Source organism: Macaca nemestrina, chromosome 20 (genome assembly GCF_043159975.1).
Source record: "Macaca nemestrina isolate mMacNem1 chromosome 20, mMacNem.hap1, whole genome shotgun sequence".
Classification (NCBI taxonomy): Eukaryota; Metazoa; Chordata; class Mammalia; order Primates; family Cercopithecidae; genus Macaca; species Macaca nemestrina.
In genome coordinates, this window is record NC_092144.1 from 9,271,202 (window position 1) to 9,293,041 (window position 21,840).

Here is a 21,840-nt window from a genome sequence, read left to right on the forward strand (position 1 = left end):
GGCAGGAGCCACCACACCTGGCTAATTTTTTGTATTTCCAGCAGAGATGGGGTTTCACCATGTTGACCAGGCTAGTCTCAAACGCCTGAGCTCAAGTGATCCGCCCGTCTTAGCCTCCCAAGGTGCTGGGATTACAGGTGTGAGCCCTTAGGCCAGCCATGATTTAGCAATTTTGAAACTACTTTTGTAGGTCTGGGCATATGGGCCTATGTAATACACACAAACAGGGTTGAACAAATAAGAGAGCTGGGTGTCTCACTGTGGAGAAGGAAGTTACAAATAAAACAGGAGATGGGAGTGCTTAAAATGAACCTTGTAGGATTGGATTTGGAGGCATCAGTCTGAATTCAAGGTTTTTGTTTAATAGATATATTAGTACCTATAGATGTGTGTATACATATATATATATTTCCTTGCTCTGTCCACTTTGAGGGACCAGAAACAGTGACACTCCAGTAGCAGTGAGCACCCACCCTGAAACATAAAGAGAACACTAGTGGGATAACAGGACCGGGGGTGGAATTTGTGGTTTAGTTAATAGTATTATATTGATATTGGTCTCTTAGTGTTGATAATTATATTATGGCAGGGTTTCTGAGCTTTGGCATTGTTGACCTTTTTGGGTTGGATTTTTTTTTTTTTTTTTTTTGAGACAGAGTCTCGCTGTGTCGCCCAGGCTGGAGTGCAGTGGCACGATCTTGGCTCACTGAAACCCCCACTCCCTGGGTTCAAGCAATTCTCCGCCTCAGCCTCCCGAGTAGCTGGGATTACAGGCGCCTGCCACCACGCCTAGCTAATTTTTGTATTTTTAGTAGAGATGGGTTTTGACCATCTTGGCCAGGCTGGACTTGAACTCCTGACCTCATGATCCACCCACCTTGGCCTTCCAAAGTGCTGGGATTACAGGCGTGAGCCACTGTGCCCGGCCTTTTTTTTTTTTTCTTTTTTTTTTTGAGACAGTCTCATTCTGTCACCCAGGCTGGAGTGCAGTGGGAAGCTTATGGCTAATTGCAGCCTCTTAACTCCTAGACTCAAGATCTTCCCACCTCAGCCTTCCAAGTAGCTGGGATTACAGGCACGTGCCACCACACCCAGTGAATTTTTGTAGAGATGGGGTCTTGCCATATTGCCCAGGCTTGTCCCAGACTCCCGGTTCAAGCAGTCCTCCTGCCTTGGCCTTCCAAAGCCCTGGATTACAGGTGTGAGCCACCACGCCCAGCCCTTGGGTTGGATAATTATTTTGGTTGGGGCTGTGCCTTGCAGGATGTTAGCAGCATCCTTGGCATATAATACTAAATGCCAGTAGCCAGTAGCATCTCCTGTTCCAAAATGTCTGAAGATATTGTAATAACCAAAAATGTATCAAGATGTTGCCAAATGTCCCTTGGGAAACAAAGTCCCTACTGGTTGAGAATTTTGTTCTATTATTTATTTAAGACACTAATATTACGGAAGGCTGGGTGAAGCGTACATGAAAACCCCACTGTTTTTCTAACTGCCCATGTCTAAAATTATTTTTTTAAAAAAGTATCTTTTTGCCCAGGTGCAGTGGCCAAAATCCCAGCACTTTGGGAGGCCGAGGTGGGTGGATCACCTGAGGTCAGGGGTTCGAGACCAGCCTGACCAACATGGAGAAACCCCATCTCTACTAAAAATACAAAATTAGCCGGGCATGGTGGCGCATGCCAGTAATCCTCGCTACTCGGGAGGCTGAGGCAGGAGAATTGCATGAACGAGGGAGGTGGAGGTTGCAGTGAGTCGAGATAGTGCCACTGCACTCCAGCCTGGGCAACAAGAGCAAAACTCCGTCTCAAAAAAAAGTGTATTTTTATTATGCTAATACATGCTTGTAAAAAATGTTCTATTAAAACTTACGCTTTTTTTTTTTTGAGACGGAGTCTCGCTCTGTCACCCAGGTTGGAGTGCAGTGGTGCGATCTCGGCTCACTGCAAGCTCCACCTCCTGGGTTCATGTCTTTCTCCTACCTCGGCCTCCCGAGTAGCTGGAATTACAGGCTCCCTCCACCATGCTCAGCTAATTTTTGTATTTTTTGTAGAGACAGGGTTTTACCATGTTGGCCAGGCTGGTCTTGAACTCCTGACCTCAGGTGATCCTCCCGCCTTGGCCTCCCAAAGTGCTGGTGTGAGCCACCACGCCCAGCCTAAAACTTAAATTCTTAATTTCTTCCTTCACCTGCATCTCCAGTGATAGTCATTAACATATTGGAAAGAATCCAGAAGTTTTTAGTGATATAAATCTATAGTTTTTATATAATTGTGATAATTACATATTACTTATTTTTATTTATTTATTTATTTATTTATTTATTTATTTAATTTTTGAGATAGAGTCTCGCTCTGTCGCCCAGGCTGGAGTGCAATGGCATGATCTTAGCTCACTGCAACCTCTGCCTCCCGGGTTAAAGCGATTCTGCCTCAGCCTCCCAAGCAGCTGATGGGACTACAGGCACGTGCCACCGCACAGGGCTAATTTTTTGTATTTTTAGTAGAGACGGGGTTTCACCATGTTAGCTAAGATGGTCTCGGTTTCCTGACCTTGTGATCTGCCTGCCTCGGCCTCCCAAAGTGCTGGGATTACAGGCGTGAGCCACTGTGCCTGGCATATTATTTATTTTTTAACAGGTAATTGATAATTATATATAATTTAATACTCATACTGTTCAGCAGCTTGCTTTTTATGCTTTATATCTTTGATATCTTTCTATAAGTGATCTCTTCATAAATTTCCTTTGCTTTGGTTTTGTTGTTCTTTCTTTTTTTTTTTTTTTTCTTTTCTTTTTTTTTTTCTTTTTTTCTTTTTTTTTTCATTTTTTTTTTTTTTCAGCCCAGAGGTCTTTTATTTATTTATTTATTTTAACACCTATTATGCCATGAATTCATAGGGAATAGGTTCCAGCAGCTCAGGCTCCTTCCCATTGGTTCTCACAAAGTGTGCTTCTCTGGGTGGAGCAGGCTGGCACTTCAGTTGAACCCAGGTACCTTTCTCTTTGGCTTCTTTCTTTTTCTGATCATTTTCCTTCACGTGTTTCAGGAAGCTATCTCTGCTCTTAGAATGCTTAATGTGCTCAATACGTACATTAATTCTCTTGGCAAGAATCTTGCCCTTAACTTGTTTGTTTACAACAATGCCAACAGCATGCTGGGTAACGTTGTAGACTCTCCCAGTTTTGCCATGGTAACACTTGTGGGGCATTCCTTTTTGAACGGTACCCATTCCCTTGATGTCTACGATATCACCTTTCTTATAGATTTGCATATACGTGGCCAAAGGAACAACTCCATGTTTTCTAAAAGGCCTAGAGAACATATATTGGGTGCCTCTCCTCTTTCCCTTTGTGTTCGTCATTTTGGCAAATTACTGGAAGATGGCGGTTCCGGCCGAAATGCTGTTCTTTCATACATACTATAATTGCTGTACCATATTATGACTTGCTTTTTCACCCGGCAGACAATACCAGTTAACACTACATATCCTAGGTATGGGCCAGGCACTGTTGTTTGTTTTTGGAGGTGGGTTTTTTTTTTTTCTACATGGGGTCTTGCTCTGTCAACCAGACTGGAGTGCAGTGGCATAATCACAGCCTCACTGCACCCTCGACCTCTGAGGCTCAAGCTATCCTCCCACTTGAGCCTCCTGAGTAGCTGAGATTACAGGTGCGCCACCACACTCGCCTTTTTTTTTTTTTTTGAGATGAAATCTCGCTCTGTTGCCCAGGTTGGAGTGCAGTGGCACAATCACGGCTCACTGCAACCTCTGCCTCCCAGGTTCAAGTAATTCTTCTGTCTCAATCTCCCGAGTAGCTGGGATTAAAGGTGCCCGCTACCACGCCTGGCTAATTTTTGCATTTTTAGTAAAGACAGGGTTTCACCATGTTACCAGGCTGGTCTTGAATTCGACTTCAGGTTGTCTGCCCACCTCAGCCTCCCAAAATGCTGGGATTACGGGTGTGAGCCACCGAGCCTGGCTTGAGTGCTTTATGTGGATTAATTTATTTAATCTTCACATCAAACAGAAGGATGTATTATTGCTTATCCCCACTTTGCAGATTGGGAAACCAAAGTACAGAGTAACATTAAGTAATCAGTTCAAGGTCACATAGCAAGTGGCAGTGCCAGGCTTTAAACCCAAGTCTGGCTCTAGACTTCTCTTAGCCTTCTACTGCATCCTGCATCTAATTTGTTGTGGGCAGTTTTCCCTGAGTTCAGTTCACTCAGCCTCATTCTTTTTAGCGGTCACATAGGGTTCTATGCTAGGTGAACTGTAGTTGAACTGTTTGCTGTCAGTGTCTTCAACTCCCATATCTACCCACAGTTCCCGAACCCTGGGTCCCAAATACCTCCTCTGTGTCCCACGGGCTCTGCAGACTCTATTTTAAGTTGGCTAAAACTGAGCTCATCTCCTCCCACCTGCACCTCCTCCATGTTCTTATATGAATGTCAATGTCGGCACCCACTGGTCACCCAGGATGGAGGAAGGAGCCAGACTGCGAAGGAATAAGGGAAGTAAGCAGGTTCCAAAAGACGTGGAAAGCGTTTGGGTCCAGAGCCTAGGGAAAAGTTTGGCCCTGCAAAAAATAAAAGAGGCTGGGTTAGCTTTGGACATCTGGGGAAACAGGTGGAATGAGGGAGGATGGAGGAGCCAAATTTAAGCATCGGGCACTTAGGTGCTCATCTCCAAGGCAACTGCATTGCTATGGCAACAGCAGAGGCAGCACCGCCCCGCCCAAGTACCACCTCGACCGCCGTTACCTCCGCAGCAGCCAGACGCTTCCGCATGAGAGGGCTGGGGGCTTGCGGACCTTCGGGAACGGCTCAGGAAGGCGGGAGTTGCTGCTGCATTAGCCAATCCATAAGCTCTGTCCCGCCTGGGTGGGCTCTGCGGCGAGGCGCGCCAAGAAGGGGTCGGGAGTTTTTTGGCGCTCGCTAAAGGGCGTTGAGAAGGGCGGGGCCGCGTCGCTTCGGACCACTCAGGAGCCGAGGAGGGCGAGTGGGCGGAGCCAGGCTGAGGCTGGCCGGGGGCGGGGCAAAGGGATAACGTGGGAGGGTCCGCCCAACCTCTCTTCTACCCAATAGAAGGCCAGAAAGCCAATCCGGACGGGTGGGGCGTCCAATGGGCGTTGCCGCGAGGCCCCGTTGCAGAGCGCGTCTAGCCAATAGGCAGCGGCGGCGGGCGGGCGCGGGCGACCGGCGGCGCGGCTGAGGCGGAGCAGGCGCTGCGGCAGGAGGGAAGATGGCGGACGAGGAGAAGCTGCCGCCCGGCTGGGAGAAGCGCATGAGCCGCAGCTCAGGTGCCGCGGGGGTCGGGGCTGGGGCGGGACCGCGCGGGCCCGCGTAAGCAGGGCTCGAGCTCACCTCTTGGGCGCGGCGGCAGCGGTGCCTCCCTCCTGTGGGGTCCTGGCTCCTCCGCGTCGTACCCGGGGTAACGGCCCCGGCCCGCCCTGTTGTGGGGACTGCGAGCCTCAGGAGCCGCCGGGAAGCCAAAGGAAGCTGAGGCAGGGGGCTGGGCGGGTGAGGGTCCGGGAAGTCCGGGGCGATGGCCCTGGCCCTGCCGGCCCGGCTGATACCTCTCGGCCTAATGCACCTGACGCCCCCGGGGGACGTCTCTGCACCTTGCTGGGCCCGGGGGCACCTCTGGGAAGGGGACACTCCAGTACCCTGCAAAGGGCATAGGGTGTTGCCCGACCTCGGGTCCACAACCTACCCCTGCTAACACCCCTACCGTGTACACCTAATGCTGAGTCTGCGACATCGCCGGTGACATTCTGCCAGATGATGGCCCCTGTGCTTAGGCCCGATTTAACGGTTAGCCACAATGATAATATTGCCAGTAACAGGGCACGTTTGTCTCTGTGTCAAGCGCTTTAAGTTCTCTCTGAATTGCCACAACTCTGGGAGCCAGATAGTTATTACTTCCTTTCTTACCAGCAAGGAAACTGAGGCCAGAAAACTGAAGGAACTCGTCCAAGATCATTCCAGGGGCTGGGGGTTGGATTAGGACCTAGGCAGTTTGCCTCCAGATCCCCCCGCCCGTGTCACAGCAAACTCCTGAGTAGCAGGCCCAGCATCTGTGGGCAGGTCGCGAGTCACTCTGCTGCCTCCAGAGCCCATAGCAATCGCATTTGCAGTAATAATTCTCCTTGGTTGAGTGCCAGGTTCTGGTGAACGCTTTGGATACATGGACTCTCCTCATTAACCCCGTGAGGTTTGATCTCCTTATTCTCTAGTCCCCATTTTTCAGATGAGAAAACTGAGGTGCAGAGAGATAGAGCCCATTGCCAAGGTTTTAGAGTGAGTCCGTAGCTCAGCTGCATTTGCCCCTGGAGCCCTTGCTCTGGCCCATTCTGCTCTAGCCCTGGCCTGTGGCTGGGACCTCCAGCATAAACCGGATGCTCTGCCCAGCCCTGGGCCCATTTCTGCTGTGTGTGCTCGGTTCAACCCTGATGGCTTCCTTTATGGGCGACACTCCATGTCACCCAGGCGAACTGTCAGCCTTTGGAGTGGCACCCAGTAGGGTCTTTACTTCCAGCTTCTTGTTCACAGTATTCACTCCTTCATACCCCTCACTCCCTGGGTAACATCTGGCCACCAGTAATGCTGGTTCCTAGCTCTGCAACACTGTGCACGGTGTAGTAGCTAAGAGCAGAGCTTTCAGGTGTGAAGTACCTGAGTACAGTTCCTCCCTCCCCCTTTATGTGCCTGGAACAGAGTAATGTTACTCATTGCTGCCATTCCCAGAGATGCAGAAGGTGAGGCCTCCATTTTGTCGTCTATACAATGGAGATAATAAAGGCTATCCCACTCTTAATGTGTGCCAGTTTCTGTCCTAGGCATTTTGCAGATGTGTAAGCTTATTTGGTGCTTTCTTCTTCTTTTTTCTGGAGACGGTCTCACTGTGTGGCTCCGGCTGCAGTGCAGCCTCTGCCTCCCAGGCTTAAGCAGTCCTCCCACCTCAGCCTTTCAAGTAGCTGAGACCACAGGCATGTACCACCACCCATGGCTAATTTTTTATTTTTTATTTATTTACTTCTATTTATTTATTTATTTTGAGACAGAGTCTCACTCTGTCGCCCAGGCTGGAGTGCAGTGGCATGATCTTGGCTCACTGCAGCCTCCGCCTCCCGGGTTCAAGTGATTCTCCTGCCTCAGCCTGCTGAGTAGCTGGCATTACAGGTGCCTGCCACCACATCTGCCTAATTTTTGTATTTTTAGTAGAGACGAGGTTTCACCATGTTGGCCAGACTGGTCTTGAACTCCTGACCTCAGGTGATCCACCTGCCTCAGCCTCCCAAAGTACTGAGATTATAGGCCTGAGCCACTGAGCCCAGCCAGCCTGTTTTTTGGTTTGTTTTTGTTTTTTCTGAGACAAGAGTCTCACTCTTGCACCCAGGCTGGAGTGCAGTGGCATGATCTTGGCTCACTGTGGCCTCCGCCTTCCAGATTTAAACAATTCTCCTGCCTTAGCCTCCCGAGTAGCTGGGATTACAGATATATACCACCACACCCGGCTAATGTTTGTTTGTTTGTTTGTTTGAGGTGGAGTTTCGCTTTTGTTGCCCAGGCTGGAGTGCAGTGGCACAATCTCAGCTCACTGCAACCTCCACCTCCCAGATTCAAGTGATTCTCCTGCTTCAGCCTCCCCAGTAGCTGGGATTACAGGTGCCCGCCACCATGCCCGGCTCAGTTTTTATATTTTTAGTAGAGATGGGGTTTCACTGTGTTGGCCAGGCTGGTCTCGAACTCCTGACCTCAGGTGATCCTCCCGCCTCAGCCTCCCAAAGTGCTGGTGCAGGCATGAGCCACTGTGCCTGGCCAATGTTTGTTTTTGTTTGTTTGTTTGAGATGGAGTCTTGCTCTGTCGCCTAGGCTGGAGTGCGGTGGCGCGATGTCAGCTCACTGCAACCTCTGCCTCCCGGGTTCAAGCGATTCTCCTGCCTCAGCCTCCCGAGTAGCTGGGACTACAGGTGTGTGCCTCTATGCCCGGCTAGTTTTTTTTATTTTTAGTAGAGATGGGGTTTCACCGTGTTAGCCAGGATGGTCTCGATCTCCTAACCTCATCATCCACCCGCCTCAGCCTCCCAAAGTGCTGGGATTACAAGTGTGAGCCACGGCACCTGGTCCAATGTTTGTATTTTTAGTAGAGATGGGGTTACACCATGTTGACCAGGCTGGTCTCAACCTCCTGACCTCAGGTGATCCACCCCACCTTGGCCTCCCAAAGTGCTGGGATTACAGGAGAGAGCTACCACGCTTAGCCCTTTTTAAATTTTTAAAAAATTATTATTTAGTCCTTTCAATGACCCTAAGGTAGGAACTGTTATCTCCATTTTACAGGTGAGAACGCTGAGGCCCAGGGAAGGTAGATCACATTTGAACGCAGATTCAGATTTGAATTCAGGTGGTCTGCCTGCTGAGTGCATGCTTTGAGTCAACTTCCTGTCCCCCAGCTTCCTCTCTTCCATCACCCTGGGTTATTTTCCTCCTTGAAGTTATCGGGGATTGATGTTATCCTGTGTTTTGTTTGCTTGTTTAGCACCTGTCTGTTCTCACCTAGAATGTTAGCTCTCTAAGGGTAGGGACTGTATCCTGCCACATTGGCTCATGTCTGGAGAGCCTGTGGCACATGGTGAACACGCCATGGATTTGTTGAATGAAGGCACCCCCTGCAAGCCAGGCCCTTACCCTGGCTTCTGGCTGTGGGCTCAGGTGGTGTCATGGGAGCACAACCCTAGCTGAATTCCCACCTGCCCTCCCCTCCAGGCCGAGTATACTACTTCAACCACATCACTAACGCCAGCCAGTGGGAGCGGCCCAGCGGCAACAGCAGCAGTGGTGGCAAAAACGGGCAGGGGGAGCCCGCCAGGGTCCGCTGCTCACACCTGCTGGTGAAGCACAGCCAGTCAAGGCGGCCCTCGTCCTGGCGGCAGGAGAAGATCACCCGGACCAAGGAGGAGGCCCTGGAGCTGATCAACGGTGAGCAGGGCAAGGGCAAAGGCTTGGGAGGGGATCTTCTCCCAGATGGGCCTTTGTAGAAGTCACACCAGACCCTTCACCCTAGCTTGCTCAGCTACCAGGCGTTGGTGTTGGCCAACACCAAAACACCAGTGCATGACATGACCCTGACCTTCACAGCAGCCATTCTCTTTCCTTTCCATCTGGCATTTCAGGGTGAGCCAGGTAGGGGCAGAGGACCCAGCCCGGGGACTGGCAGACCTGGGTTCAGGTAGTACTGTGCCTCTGTGAACTCTGTGACCTCTGAGAGGGGACTCATGTCACCTCCCCTAGACTCAGCTTTCTCTGTAAAATGGGCATCCTCTGAGGACCATTGTGAAAGTTCAAGGGAATAAGGCAATGCATTTTGCCCAGTGGGCCCTCAGTCTGTGGGAACTGTTGTCAATAGTAATATCATCCAGTAGGGGCCCGAGTCACAAACATAGGTGGGTCCAGAGAGAGTGGTCAGAAAGGTAGTGAGTGCGTGCAGGGTGCGGTGGCTCACACCTGTAATCCCGGCACTTTGGGAGGCCTTGGAGGGCAGATCACCTGAGGTCAGGAGTTCGAGATTAGCCTGGGCAGTATGGTGAAACTTTGTCTCTACTAAAAATACAAAGATTAGGCAGATGTGGTGGTGCGTGCCTGTAATCCCAGCTACTCGGGAGGCTGAGGCAGGAGAATTGCTTGAACCCGGGAGGCGGAGGTTGTAGTGAGCCGAGATCGCACCACTCCACTCCAGCCTGGGCAGCAAAGCAAGGCTCCATCTCAAAAAAAAAAACGAAAGAAAGAAAGGTAGTGAGTGCCAGCAGAGCTAGTGAGTTAATTCTGACCTAAGGGAGGAAGCTATTCCCTGCTCTGTTCTGTGTTTCCTCTGCAGTCTGGCACTGGGGTGGCAAACTTTAAAGGCCAGATGGTAAATATTTTAGGTTTCGTGGGCCATGCAGTCTCCGTCAGCTCTGCTTTGTAACTGGATGGCAGTCATAACCAATATGTAAGCAAGCACATGGTCATGGCTGTGTGCCAAGAAAACTTTATTATTTACAAAATCAGGGAGGATTTGGCCTGCAGGCCATCATTTGCAGAGCCCTGTGTAAAGCTGTCCAGTTTGGCTGCCACTCACCACATGTACTATTTCCATGTAAATTAATTAAAATTACCATTCAGAGGCAGTGGCTTACACCTCTGATCCCAACACTTTGGGAGGCCAAGGCGGGAGGATCACTTAAGCCCGGGAGTTTGAGACCAGCTTGTGCAACATAGCAAAACCCTGTCTCTACAAAAAATACAAAAATTAGCTGGACATGGTGGTATATGCCTATAGTGCCAGTTACTCAGAGAACTGAGGTGGGAGGATCCCTTGAGCCCAGGAGGCAGAGGTTGTAATGAGCCGAGATCATGCTACCGCACTCCAGCCTGGGTGACAGAGCGAGACCCTGTCTCAAAAATAAATAAATAAGATAATATCAAAAATTGGTTTCTCAGTTGCACTGGTCATACTTTAGCTGGTGGCTGCCATCTTCGACAGCGGGAATATAAAACACATTTCCATTCTTGGCCGGGCATGGTGGCTCATGCCTGTAATCCCAGCACTTTGGGAGGCCGAGGTGGGTGGATCACGAGGTCAGGAGATTGAGACCATCCTGGCTAACATGGTGAAACCCCGTTTCTACTGAAAATACAAAAAAATTAGCTGGACATGGTGGCAGACACCTGTAGTCCCAGCTACTTGAGAGGCTGAGGCAGGAGAATGGCATGAACCTGGGAGGTGGAGCTTGCAGTGAGCTGAGATCACACCACTGCACTCCAGCCTAGGCAACAGAGTGAGACTCCATTTCAAAAAAAAAAGACAATTTCCATTCTTGCAGGAAGTTGTGTCTGACAGCCTTTCTCAGAGTCCCCAGAACCTCCTGGGCTATCCCTACTCCAAACAACCCATCCCTCAACCATGCCCAGACAGCCTGGGTTGCTATGCAGCTCTGCCGGGTCCTGGCTGTGTGATCTTGAGCAAGTTACTTAACATCTCTGGGCCTCAATCTTTTTCTCCTTCTTCTTTTGAGACAGGATCTTGCTGTGTCATAGCTCACTGCAGCCTCAACCTCCTTGGGATCAGGTGATCCTTCCACCTCAGCCTCCCAAGTAGCTGGGACCGCAGGCTCATAACACCACACCTGGCTGATTTTTGTATTTTTAGTAGAGAGAGGACTTCACCATGTTGCCCAGGATGGTCGCAAACTCCTGGGCTTAAGTGATCCTTCCACCTCAGCCTCCCAAAGTGCTGGGATGACAAGCATGAACCACCGCTCCCGGTCGTCAAGTCTTTTTCATTTATAAAATTAGTATTAGAATAATAGGACCCACCTCCCAGGGTAGTTGTGAGGACTCCTGGCTAGTACAGTAAAGTGGGAGTAACAGCTCCTGGCATTGGTAAACGTTCTGTTATTGTTAGTGGCCACTGTCATTGCAGTTGTTGGTTGTGGTAACACAGGGCCCAGCACAGAGTGCACACTCGGTCAGTATTGGCTGTTGTTTTACTCTCTCATCACTTGGTCCAGTACTGGCCTGTAGGATGTTATTACACATGCACACCCCCAACATAGCATCTAGCACAGTAAGTGCCCCCGTTAGCCTTATATGTAAGCATGGTAGAGAGAAGCCAAGCTCTTGCACGGAATCTTGAAGGCTGATTAAAGAGCCAGCCTCCTGACCTCTGAGGGCAGGGACTGGATCTCTCTCTTTCCCCTGTATTCCCATCCTGCCACACAAAGCCTGGCCCGGAGTCAGCCCTCACAGCCTTGTTTCATGAGCCAGTAGGAAGCAAGAAGAATTCCTGGCACAGGAACGGGCAGAAGTAAAGGCCTAGGGCTAGGATGTAGCCAGGACTCTGGGGAAGGCTTTGCAGGGAGCTGGGGGGTGGTGAGACCTCTCACGGGCAGGTCCCAGCCAGGTTGAGGATGGTCCTTGTCAGGTGAGGAGTTTGGGTTCTTTCCTGGAGGCAGCAGGACATAATGTGGCCATGTGGGATGAGGAGAGGAACCCAGCAGTGCTCTGCTTTCAGCAAAGATCTGGGAAGCTAGAATGTCAAGGACCAGGGAAACTGGAAGGCGCAGAACCTTCAGAGGTTCTGGTTGCCCCAGAGCAAGAGGAAGAAGTGGAAGGAGAAGCCAGGAGAGAATCACGAGATGACCCCTCGGGTCCTCCCAGCTCTAGTGGTCACTGTTCTGAGGCTTCCGGACCCCATAAGAGTGAGTAGGAGGGCTCAGGCATTTGGGGATGGAGCGGCATGAGGTGGGCTCCTGGGGGTCAGCAGAGCGGCCAGGCGCAGGACAGAGCTGCTTCAGGCGGTCTTGATGAGAGCTGGCAGAAGGCTGAGGCCGATGGGGACAGTGAGGAGGGCATGGGCCTGGGTGTGGTGGGCGAGGGTGTTTCCCCCATCTCTGGGTTGGACAGGTGCACCTGGTAAGTAGCCAGGCCTTGGGGCCTCGCCGTAGGTACCTGCAGATTCGGGAATGTCAGCAGGAGCCCCGCCTGCCCACATGATGGAAGCTGTGGGAGGAACTGCAGCGAGAGACAGTGTGACTTGAACTTGGGGGCTGGAAGTGGAGGAAGAAGTGAAAGGGAGCAGACCTGAGAGAGATTCAAGAGGCAGGATAGAAAGGACTGGGTGATGGATTAGGTGGGCAGGGGTGGGATGGCCGGGGGAGGGTCAGGGCAGAAGAGCATGGCCCACCCTGGGCTCGTACAGGGCTGAGTTTCAGTGCCGGCTGTGTGGTCTTCATTCCCTGGGCCTCAGTTGCCTCATCTGTAGAATGGGGAGAGGGTGGCTATGAGGATCCAGGAGCGATGGGCTCTGTGGCTGGTGTGTTCTGCATGGTGGAGCCTCAGCCCCAGTCATTCGGGTGTGGACAGTGGGGGAGCTGAGGTCAAGTCAAGGTCTCTGCTCACGGGTAGCCCCTGCTGCCACCCCACAGCCCATAGAAAGAGTTCTGGGTAGGACCACAGGAGGCCTGGTGGGCTCAGCACACAGATGATGACCTTGGCCCGCGACCTCCCTCTCCTGGTATACTGCCTGAGACGGTGCTGGGGCAGATCCCCTCAGAGGTCAGTAGGAGGCTGCAGTGAGGTGGCCCTGGCCAGGGTACACTCGGTAACATCCTCATGTGCAGTGTCGGTGTGGGCATTGGGCACCTGGGCCTCATTTTCTCTTCCATGAAGTGGATGTTCTCCCCTTGAGGGTTCATGCCTGGTGATCAGGAGATCATGATTTGGGCAGCTCACTCCCCAGCTGGCGGCGGGCTGAATCTCATCAGTGCCCATTTAGATCTGGTGCTCCGCCCTTGCCCCGAAGGGACAGGCTGCCTGCAGAGAGAGTCGGGGCCTCCACGTTTTCTGCTGAGGCTCCTTTTCCCAGCATTGGCTCCTCTGCAGCTGCTGGGCTGCAGCCAGAGGCTGTCAGGGATCCGAGGGAGTCATTGCCGGTGTCCTTGTCTAAGGAGGATGGGCCGTGGAGAAGCCCTCCCTGCCTACTCTCCACCCCCGGCCCCTCACATGCCCAGGGCCTGGAGGGTCCCAGGGAGGCTGAGACTATGAGCAGCCATCCTATCCACATACCCATCCCAGCATCCAGGTCAGCCCCTTTGCCCCAAGGTCCCCAAGGTCACTGGCACCCTTCCAGCTTGCTGGCCTGGGGCCAGCCTCTAGCCTCTCCTTCTGGATCTTAGTCTTCTCAGACCTGACCCTGTCACCTCTTTCCCCAACCAGGCCCCTTCCCCTCTGGTGCCTGCAGCCTCAAGGAAGTATGCTGGAAGCAGCGTAATGATCTGGCAAGGCAGAGGAGAGAGCGCATCTCAAAACCTTTTTGGGGTCAAGGACTACCCCGTTTGTTCCCTCACTCCCACCTAGGTCACTGAGGTGCATTAGCTTGGACTGTTGTAACAAAATACCACAGACTGTGGCTTAAACAACAGTCATCACTTTCCACAGTTCTGGAGGCCAGAAGTCCATGATCCAGGTTCCCTCAGATTCTGTTTCTGGCGAGAACCCATTTCCTGGCTTGTAGATGGCTGCCCTCTCACTGTGTACTCACATGGTATTCCCTAGTCGCATGTGCACGGAGTGAAGGAGCACAAGCTCTCTGGTGTCTCTTCTTATAAGGACACTAATCCTGGCCAGACGCAGTGGCTCATGCGTGTAATCCCAGAGCTTTGGGAGACTGAGGCAGGCAAATCACTTGAGGTCAGGAATTCAAAACCCAGCCTGGCCAACATGGTGAATCTCCATCTCTACTAAAAATACTAAAAAAAAAAAGTAGTTGGATGTAGTGGCACATGTGTGTGATCCCAGCTACTCAGGAGGCTGAGGCAGGAGGATCGCTTGAACCTTGTAGGCAGAGGTCACAGTGAGCTGAGATCACACCACTGAACTCCAGCCTGGGTGACACAGCCAGACTCTGCCTCAAAAAAAAAAAAAAACCAAAAACAAAAAGGGGACACTAATCCTGTTGGATCAGGGCCCCACCCTTATGACCACATTTAACCCTAGTTACTTCCCTGAAGTCCCCATCTCCAAATGCAGCCACACTGGGGGTTAGGGCTTTAACACATGAATTTGGGGTGACACAAACATTGAGTCCATAACAGATGGATGGGCAGCTTGGATCTGTCAGGGGCCTGCTCTGCAACAGCCGCTGCTTAAGCGGTCACTGATTCACTCCTTGGAGCAGCCTCCAACGTGGGAACAGCTGTTACCCCATTTTACAGGCTAGTTGAGTAAGGCTCCAAGAGGTAAGGTCACCTGCCAGACTCGCATTGTTCAGGAGCAGCAGAGGTAGGATCTGAACCTGACGTAGTCCAGAGTCAGCACCCATAACGTGTCCTCTTGGGCCTTGGGGATATGCTGTGAGCAGGCTGGCTGGGGTCTGCCAGCACAGACAGGTGCCATTCTGTTTTGCATACAATTTCAGGGGGTCCTGAACACGTTGAAGCAGGTGGAGGCCCCTGCTCCAGACTGGGAGCTCCTGGAGAGGCCACCCTGCATCTGTGTGGTTCTAAGCTGGAGCCACATCGAATCAGGATGGGGCTCCAGCACCTGACAGCCCCCATCAAATTTCATGGGTTTGGTGCCATCGAGGCTGACATGTCTTGGAGGAGGCCCAGGAAGTCTGGCCTTAGGATCACAGCCTGAGTTTCAGGTAGACAGGGCATGAGATTCCAGCATTTCTGCTTCAAGCCCCATGGTAGGTCCCTGTCTGCCTCCTTCCCCATGGCCTATTTCTGTCTCATTTATTCATGAACTTCTTGAACATTCATGAACACCTGTTTTGTGCACAGTGCTGGGTTCTGAGGGTGTAGCAATGAACAAGGCCAACCCAGCAGCCTTCGTTCCCACACTGTGAGGCAGGGAAGCAACCTGCCAATAGGACGGCGGTAAATGCAGCACCCAGGGGGAGGCACCTCACACAGTGGGGGATTAGGGGAGGCTTCTGGGGGAGACCAGAGGATAGCTGGTGAGTTTCAGGCAGGACGAGAGGCTTAAACCAAGGTCTTCGAGGCAGGGGAGCAGGGCGGGAGTAGGAGGATTTCATTGTCGGGGGGTCGGGTGCAGGCTGAGCTAACAAGACACACAGAACCAAACCCCTCAAGGTCAGCCTCACAGAGCAGGAACTCAGGAAGAAAGTGTTTGGTTTTTTCTTTTTGAGATGGAATTTCGCTCTTGTTGCCCGTGCTGGAGTGCAGTGGCACGATCCCAGTTCACTGCACCTTCCACCTCCCAGGTTCAGGAGAAAGCACTTTTAAAAAAAAAATCATTCCAGCTACTTGGGAGGCTGAGGCAAGAGGATTGCTGCAGCCCAGGGGTTCAAGGCCAGCCGGAGAAATATGAGGAGACCCCATCTCTACAAACGGAAAACAAAACAGTCGTTGCTGGCTTTCATCAAAGCAGAAGGTTTTCCAAGAGAGCTGGCAGGTCAGAGGCAGATCTGGGTGATATGAGCTATGGGGGCGCCAAAGTGTGGCTTTTATTTGTTTTTAAGTGGTATGGCTTGCCACTGTGTGTGTGAGAGGACAACTTGGACGGGCTGTCCAATTTCAGGGATCCCTGTGGCTGTGCCCCCAGCCCTGGCCGCTGGGGGCTGCAGCAGGGTGATGCTTGTTCAGGGCCTGGGGCTGGACCTGGCTCCTCAGAGGCTCAGTGCCTGCAGGCAGTCCTGCTTCCCCGAAGCAGGTGGGTACCCTGGCTGGCTTAGTGGTCCAGACAGAAGCGGGGACAGGGGACTCCAGTGCTCTGTGCCTAAGGCCAAGGAGATACCTAGAAGTTCAGGGAGAGGAAGGGTGGGAGGGGGTCCTAGCAACATCTAATTTAAGTCGGAGTCACTGGTGGATGTGTCTGGCACAGAGGGGGACCCTGTGGCAGCCCTGGAAGCGGGGTGTTCTGATCAAACCGGGGCATCATGGGCAGAAGCCTCTGTAATATGCCATCCCAACAGAAGCTGGGGCCCTGTATGGCATTGATGTCCCTGTCGGACAGGCACCACGCAATGCCCCAGAGTGATGGCCAGATCTGACCAGGACAAGTGGGCCGGGAGGGCCAAGGATGGGGCAGCAGAGCAGTAGAGGCTGCGTCATCCCTGGGATGCAGTCCACACGGAGGGGAAGAATGATGAAAGCAAGGGACATTGGTCAGGGTCCTGCTCGGTGCCGGGCACTGTGCCGCATGTCACAGCCACTGGCACAAGACCGTCAGGTGGAGGGGCAAAGGGATGTCAGGGCAGCAGGTCCTGTTGACATCCAGCTCAGATACCAGGACACTGGTGGCTGCCATGACGTGCAGCCCAACAGGGAGCTATGGCTGTGCTGTCATGGTGGTACCATTTCCATCGTGGTTCCAAGCAGGTCAGAGTGTGAGGCCGAGGAGCCTTGGGGACACTTGGATCAGTTCAGTGTGTTCAGCAGGTGCCATGGTTGGGTGTCCAGGCCTCCTAGCACTGGCTAGGTCACCCAGCAGTGTCCCCATGGCTCTCTGACAGGCTGTAGGCGGGTGCGTCAGCTATGTGTGTCCTGGGCAGGTTGGCCGGCAGTCGTGTCATGGCCTCATTTAGGTCAGAAGGAGCAATGGGTAGAAGTGTCAGGGTGACGTTAGGAAACCCCCTACTGAGTGTGTCAGGGTGACCCTCATGTTGGAGAGAAGAACTGGTGTCCCTGGAGCGTGGCTGCTAGGCCATAGGGTACATGGGGTGGGTGCAGTTCACGCAGAGGGCTGCCCTGGCTTGCTGGGGCTGTCACATCACTGGCCTAGGGAGGACACTGGAAGGGACACCCGTTGGTGTCAGAGCAAGAGGAGGATTGGGGTAGAGCAGACTTTGGCTCATGGGCACCTTCCTGGGGGCGGCCTGGACTCAGGAAGGCGGTAAGCCATTCCTTCCCACCTGGCATGTGCACAAGAGTGCATACACAGACTTGCTCACATACATTCACACAACACACACCACGTGCACACACACGCAACCCTCCCCACTTGGCTCCCGAAACATGAGTCACTCAGATGCTACTCTGCTGCTATCCTGCCCCCCTCTGCCAGCAGCCCTGTTCCTCCTTCCTCCAGCAGCCCTGGCCTCCCCCGCCTCCTGGAGAGTCAGAGTCGATGGGCTGGTTTAGGCCACACAGGGTGGGGCCGCCCTAAGTTCTGCCAGCATGCAGACCGTAGGTGGGGAGCCAGGAGAAGAGCTGTGTCGCCTGCCTCTGGGACCCTGGGGCTACAGTCCACGAGTGTCCCTTGCAAAGCCCACCGGGGTGCCTTGGAGACCCTTCCCAGTGCCAGACTGTTCTTCCCAGATGGGACAGCTGAGGCCATGGGCTGCCGTGGCAATGCTGGGCCCTCTCTGGACAGTTCTCCCACCTCTGCCCAGGGGGCCCTGGGGGCCCAGCTCCCTGCCTGGGTCAGCGTCTCCCTGCTTCCTGCACTCCTCTGATCTGTCCAGCTTGGATGTAGATTTTCCCTCAAATGTGTGTGTGTGTGTGCATGTGTGTGTGCTGGAGAGAGTGACAGTGGGAGCAGGGATGTGAGACCCGCAGGGTTGCAGGGCTCATGGGTGACTGGCGGGGTGCACCGAGTGCTCATGCACGTGAAAGTCGCCTCTTCTTGGGTGTGGGTGAGGACAGGTGTGACTGCGCCTGCAGGTGTGTGTGAGGAGAGGGGTATGGGGAGCATGTGTGCCTGTAGGGGGAGGCTTTCCGAGTGAAGTGCTGCCTCCCCCGCCGGCCAGCTCTGGAGCCCTCCATCCTGTCTGGTCAGGTCCCACCGCCCTGACCTGGCACTCCCATTCCGTTCCATGTCCGCAGGCTACATCCAGAAGATCAAGTCGGGAGAGGAGGACTTTGAGTCTCTGGCCTCACAGTTCAGCGACTGCAGCTCAGCCAAGGCCAGGGGAGACCTGGGTGCCTTCAGCAGAGGTGCGCAAGGAATGGGCCCCACCAGGTCGGGGGACCCCCACTACCCTGAGGGATAGAGGCCGGGAGGGTCTGGGCACTGGGCTCCCGGGTGCCACACCGGCCTTCGGGGTCCAGCAGGTGGCAGCACAGCCCCTTCCTCAGGCTTCAGAGGCTGCTCTGCTGGGCAGGGCCACACAGGGAGGGGGCTGCAGCGCTTTCTTCCTGGAATCATCTCTACCCGGGGGTGGGGGCGCGGCCTCTGTGTGTCTGTGCGCAGATGTCCTCGTCCCAGGCCCACCAAGGCAGGTACATCCTGTCCTCTGCCTCTTCCTTTTTGTGGTTTAAGGCTGGGGGCCCTGAGAGTCCCAGGGCATGTCCCGCAGAATCCCTCTCAAAGGTGGGGAAACCAGGGGTGAGAGGAGGTGGCCCTGAGTTTAGGCCTGTCTGGCCAGGAGAGTGGAAATCAGGGACAGAGGGGACCAAGCAGCCTCCTCTTCCTCCTCTTCAGTCCTCGTGATCTGCAGAACATCAGGGAAAGGCCAGGATGGGTTGCAGGGTATGGTGTGCAGGTGTCTTAGTGGGGCGGGGCGGCAGCATTGGGCAGGAGCTGCCCACCTGCTCCGAGAAGGCTGGCGGGACAGATGACATGGCAGGGCTGGGAACCAGGCCCAGGGAGACGAGTTCACCACCAAAGTGGCCCCTAAACGTGCAGCGGCAGCCGCAGCCCTGCCTGCCATCCTTCATGCTGTCCTCCGGCTTCCCAGGGCCTCCTTAATGGCCCTGCCGCCCCTAGCTGGGCCGCCGCTCAGCACCAGCAATAAACGTGGTGACGGATGAATGTGGATGAGTGTGAGGCTCAGCGCAGGCAGGAGCCCCATCTGTCGTGGCTGCTGCCCGCCCTGCCTCATCCTGTCCTCTGCCAGCCCAGCCTTGACGCCCCCACCGCCTCTCCTGGCTCCCAGGTCAGATGCAGAAGCCATTTGAAGACGCCTCGTTTGCGCTGCGGACGGGGGAGATGAGCGGGCCTGTGTTCACGGATTCCGGCATCCACATCATCCTCCGCACTGAGTGAGGGTGGGGAGCCCAGGCCTGGCCTCGGGGCGGGGCAGGGCAGCTGGGCCCGCCAGCTCCCCTCTTGCCCACCAGCCAGTAGCCGAACCCCCCACTCCCTGCCACCGTCACACAGTATTTATTGTTCCCAAAATGGCTGGGAGGGGGCCCTTCCAGATCAGGGGCCCTGGGGTCCCCACTCCCTGTCCATCCCCAGTTGGGGCTGCGACTGCCAGATTCTCCCTTAAGGAATTGACTTCAGCAGGGGTGGGAGGCTCCCAGACCCAGGGCACTGTGGTGGGAGGGGTGTTCCAAAGAGAAGACCTGGTCAGCAGAGCTGCCCCGTGATCCCCCAGGTCCTGGAGGTAGACTTGAGGACCGAGTTATTTCTAGTTAGGCCACGCTCCTCTGTTCAGTCGCAAAAGCAAACACTCGTGCGGCCCAGCCATGGGCCCTCTGAGCAACTGTGCAGCACCCTTTCACCCCCAATTAAACCCGGAACCACTGCTCCGCTCTCCTGTGTCTCATTTCTCCCCGGAGAAGCATAGGGGGGACGATGTCACGGGGAGGGGATCACAGCTACCCCATCCTAAGAGTCCCAGCTGCACGTTCTTCCCCAAGACTCCCCCTTGCCCTGGGCCGGCACCCTGAGACCTGCACCCTGAGACCTGCTTCCCTGCCATCTCAGGTGCTTCCGGAAGGTTCATGGGTCCAACCCAGCACCTGGCCCAGCACCCACTGCAGCTGCGGTTACCATGACAACAGGGCCCTCCTGGACTGGAGGGGGCTTCTGTGGGGAGGGGGACGGGAGCAGACACGGCTTCTAGTGTTCAATTGAAGGTGCAGCAGAGGGGATCCTGGGGCGGGTGGCGGGGAGATGGGGTCCCCCGCCAGTGTGGGGGCTATGGATGTGGCCTGCCTGACCCCCATCCCCTGTTCAGTCGGGGGGCTGTGGGTCTGATGGAGAAGTGGTTATGCCTGCACGCCCTATTCCCCTTCCACTTGATCTGATGGAGAAGTGGTTATGCCTGCACGCCCTATTCCCCTTCCACTTGATGGGGACCAGCCCAGATTGTGGGGGTGCCTGGCTGGCAGAGCTTAGGGACCAGAGTAACTAAAGCCTGGCCCCAGGGGACCTCCCTTCCCGCAAGCGCTGAGTTTCTAATAAAGGCCAAGCCTCATAAACAATCACCTGTGCCTGCTCCCATCTGGCTGGCTTCGGGAGCAATCGCTCACTCGCCTGCTGCCTGCCTGCCGGAGCGTTTGTCATTAGGAAGGTTTAATGGGTTTCCTCTCAGCTCCAGAGGGCTGGGGAGAGCCGGCTGCATGGCTACACCGCCAGGCAGAATGTTCTCCCGTCGCCTGGTGGAAGGGGGTTGGGAGTGAGGCAGCCGCGCCACCATTCACACCAGCAGTTGGATGTGGGGTTGGGGAAGTGACCACCCCTCCTGGAACAGTGGAGGCCCTGGTTCTGGAAGGATAGGAAATTAGTGGCTGGGGCCCAGAGGGTTTGCCGAGTTCCACTCCAAGGTGAAGAATGAGTTTTGTGTTCTGTCAGCAGCAGGGCCCAGGGAAGCATGTGCATCGTTCTGTGTGGGAGACGCTGCCCCCCACCCGTGTGTGTGTGTGTGTGTGTATGTGTCTGCATTTGCCCAGTAATGTGTGGGGCCATGTGATTGGTTGTCTCTGTGTCCTGTGCATTTCGGGAGTCCCCTCGTCTAGGTGTGACCACCTGCCCCTCCAGGCACCCCCTTCCCTTGTCTGTCTGTGCAGTGGCCAAAACCCAAATGAGAATGTCGCTGTTAGGTAACCATGCCTCCAGAGCCCACTTCGGGGCCGTGATTCATTATTAAGCAGCTGTGCATTCCCTTACCTCCCACTCACCCCCTCCTGCCTAGAAACAGGGCATAAATCCCAGGCCTTTAGGATGGTGACAGTGTAGTCTTCCCTAGTGCCACTTTACAGGCACCTCCCAGGCCAGACCTGCCCCAGGGGGTCAATCTCCACATGCCCCTGGCTTCTCTGGCCGTAGGGCAGGGCTGGAGCAGGTCACCTTGGGGTAAACGGGATTACTGCCCCAGGATTGGAGTTGGCTTCGCGGTGCCCATGTCCATGATGAGAGGGGAAATCAGTGAGTTAGCAGTGGACAGCCGCACACATATGCACACAGATTGATCCTGGCCTGGGAAGTGTTAGTCTGCCTGCCTATCCTTGTTTGTAACAAAAACCACAAACTCAAAAGCTCTGAGCCTGCGTGTGTGTGTGTGTGTGTGTGTGTGATCTCTCTCTCTGAGGACCTGGTACAGATGTGATGGACACACCCACACCCAGCCCCAATCGCGGTTTGAGAATGTGGCTCC

The 21,840-nt window shown here is 54.0% G+C and overlaps 2 protein-coding genes and 1 long non-coding RNA gene across 3 annotated transcripts; 1 reads left to right on the forward strand and 2 right to left on the reverse strand.

The window, feature by feature from the left end:
* Window positions 1-233: 233 nt before the first annotated feature.
* On the reverse strand, window positions 234-5,068 carry LOC105478523 (uncharacterized). The gene is made up of 3 exons (XR_985357.3): window positions 4,770-5,068; window positions 4,358-4,585; window positions 234-474 (listed from the first exon to the last, which is right to left on the reverse strand). It is a non-coding gene; the product is annotated as an uncharacterized lncRNA (long non-coding RNA).
* On the reverse strand, window positions 2,852-3,393 carry LOC139360302 (large ribosomal subunit protein eL21-like). The gene has a single exon (XM_071087047.1). The coding sequence runs from the start codon at window positions 3,364-3,366 to the stop codon at window positions 2,884-2,886; it is 483 nt and encodes a 160-aa protein (XP_070943148.1). The 5' UTR covers window positions 3,367-3,393; the 3' UTR covers window positions 2,852-2,883.
* Window positions 5,069-5,150: 82 nt separating the features above from the next.
* On the forward strand, window positions 5,151-19,993 carry LOC105478463 (peptidylprolyl cis/trans isomerase, NIMA-interacting 1). The gene is made up of 4 exons (XM_011735841.2): window positions 5,151-5,308; window positions 8,778-8,990; window positions 18,341-18,451; window positions 19,393-19,993. The coding sequence occupies exons 1-4, from the start codon at window positions 5,251-5,253 to the stop codon at window positions 19,500-19,502; spliced, it is 492 nt and encodes a 163-aa protein (XP_011734143.1). The 5' UTR covers window positions 5,151-5,250; the 3' UTR covers window positions 19,503-19,993.
* The last annotated feature ends 1,847 nt before the right edge of the window (window positions 19,994-21,840 follow it).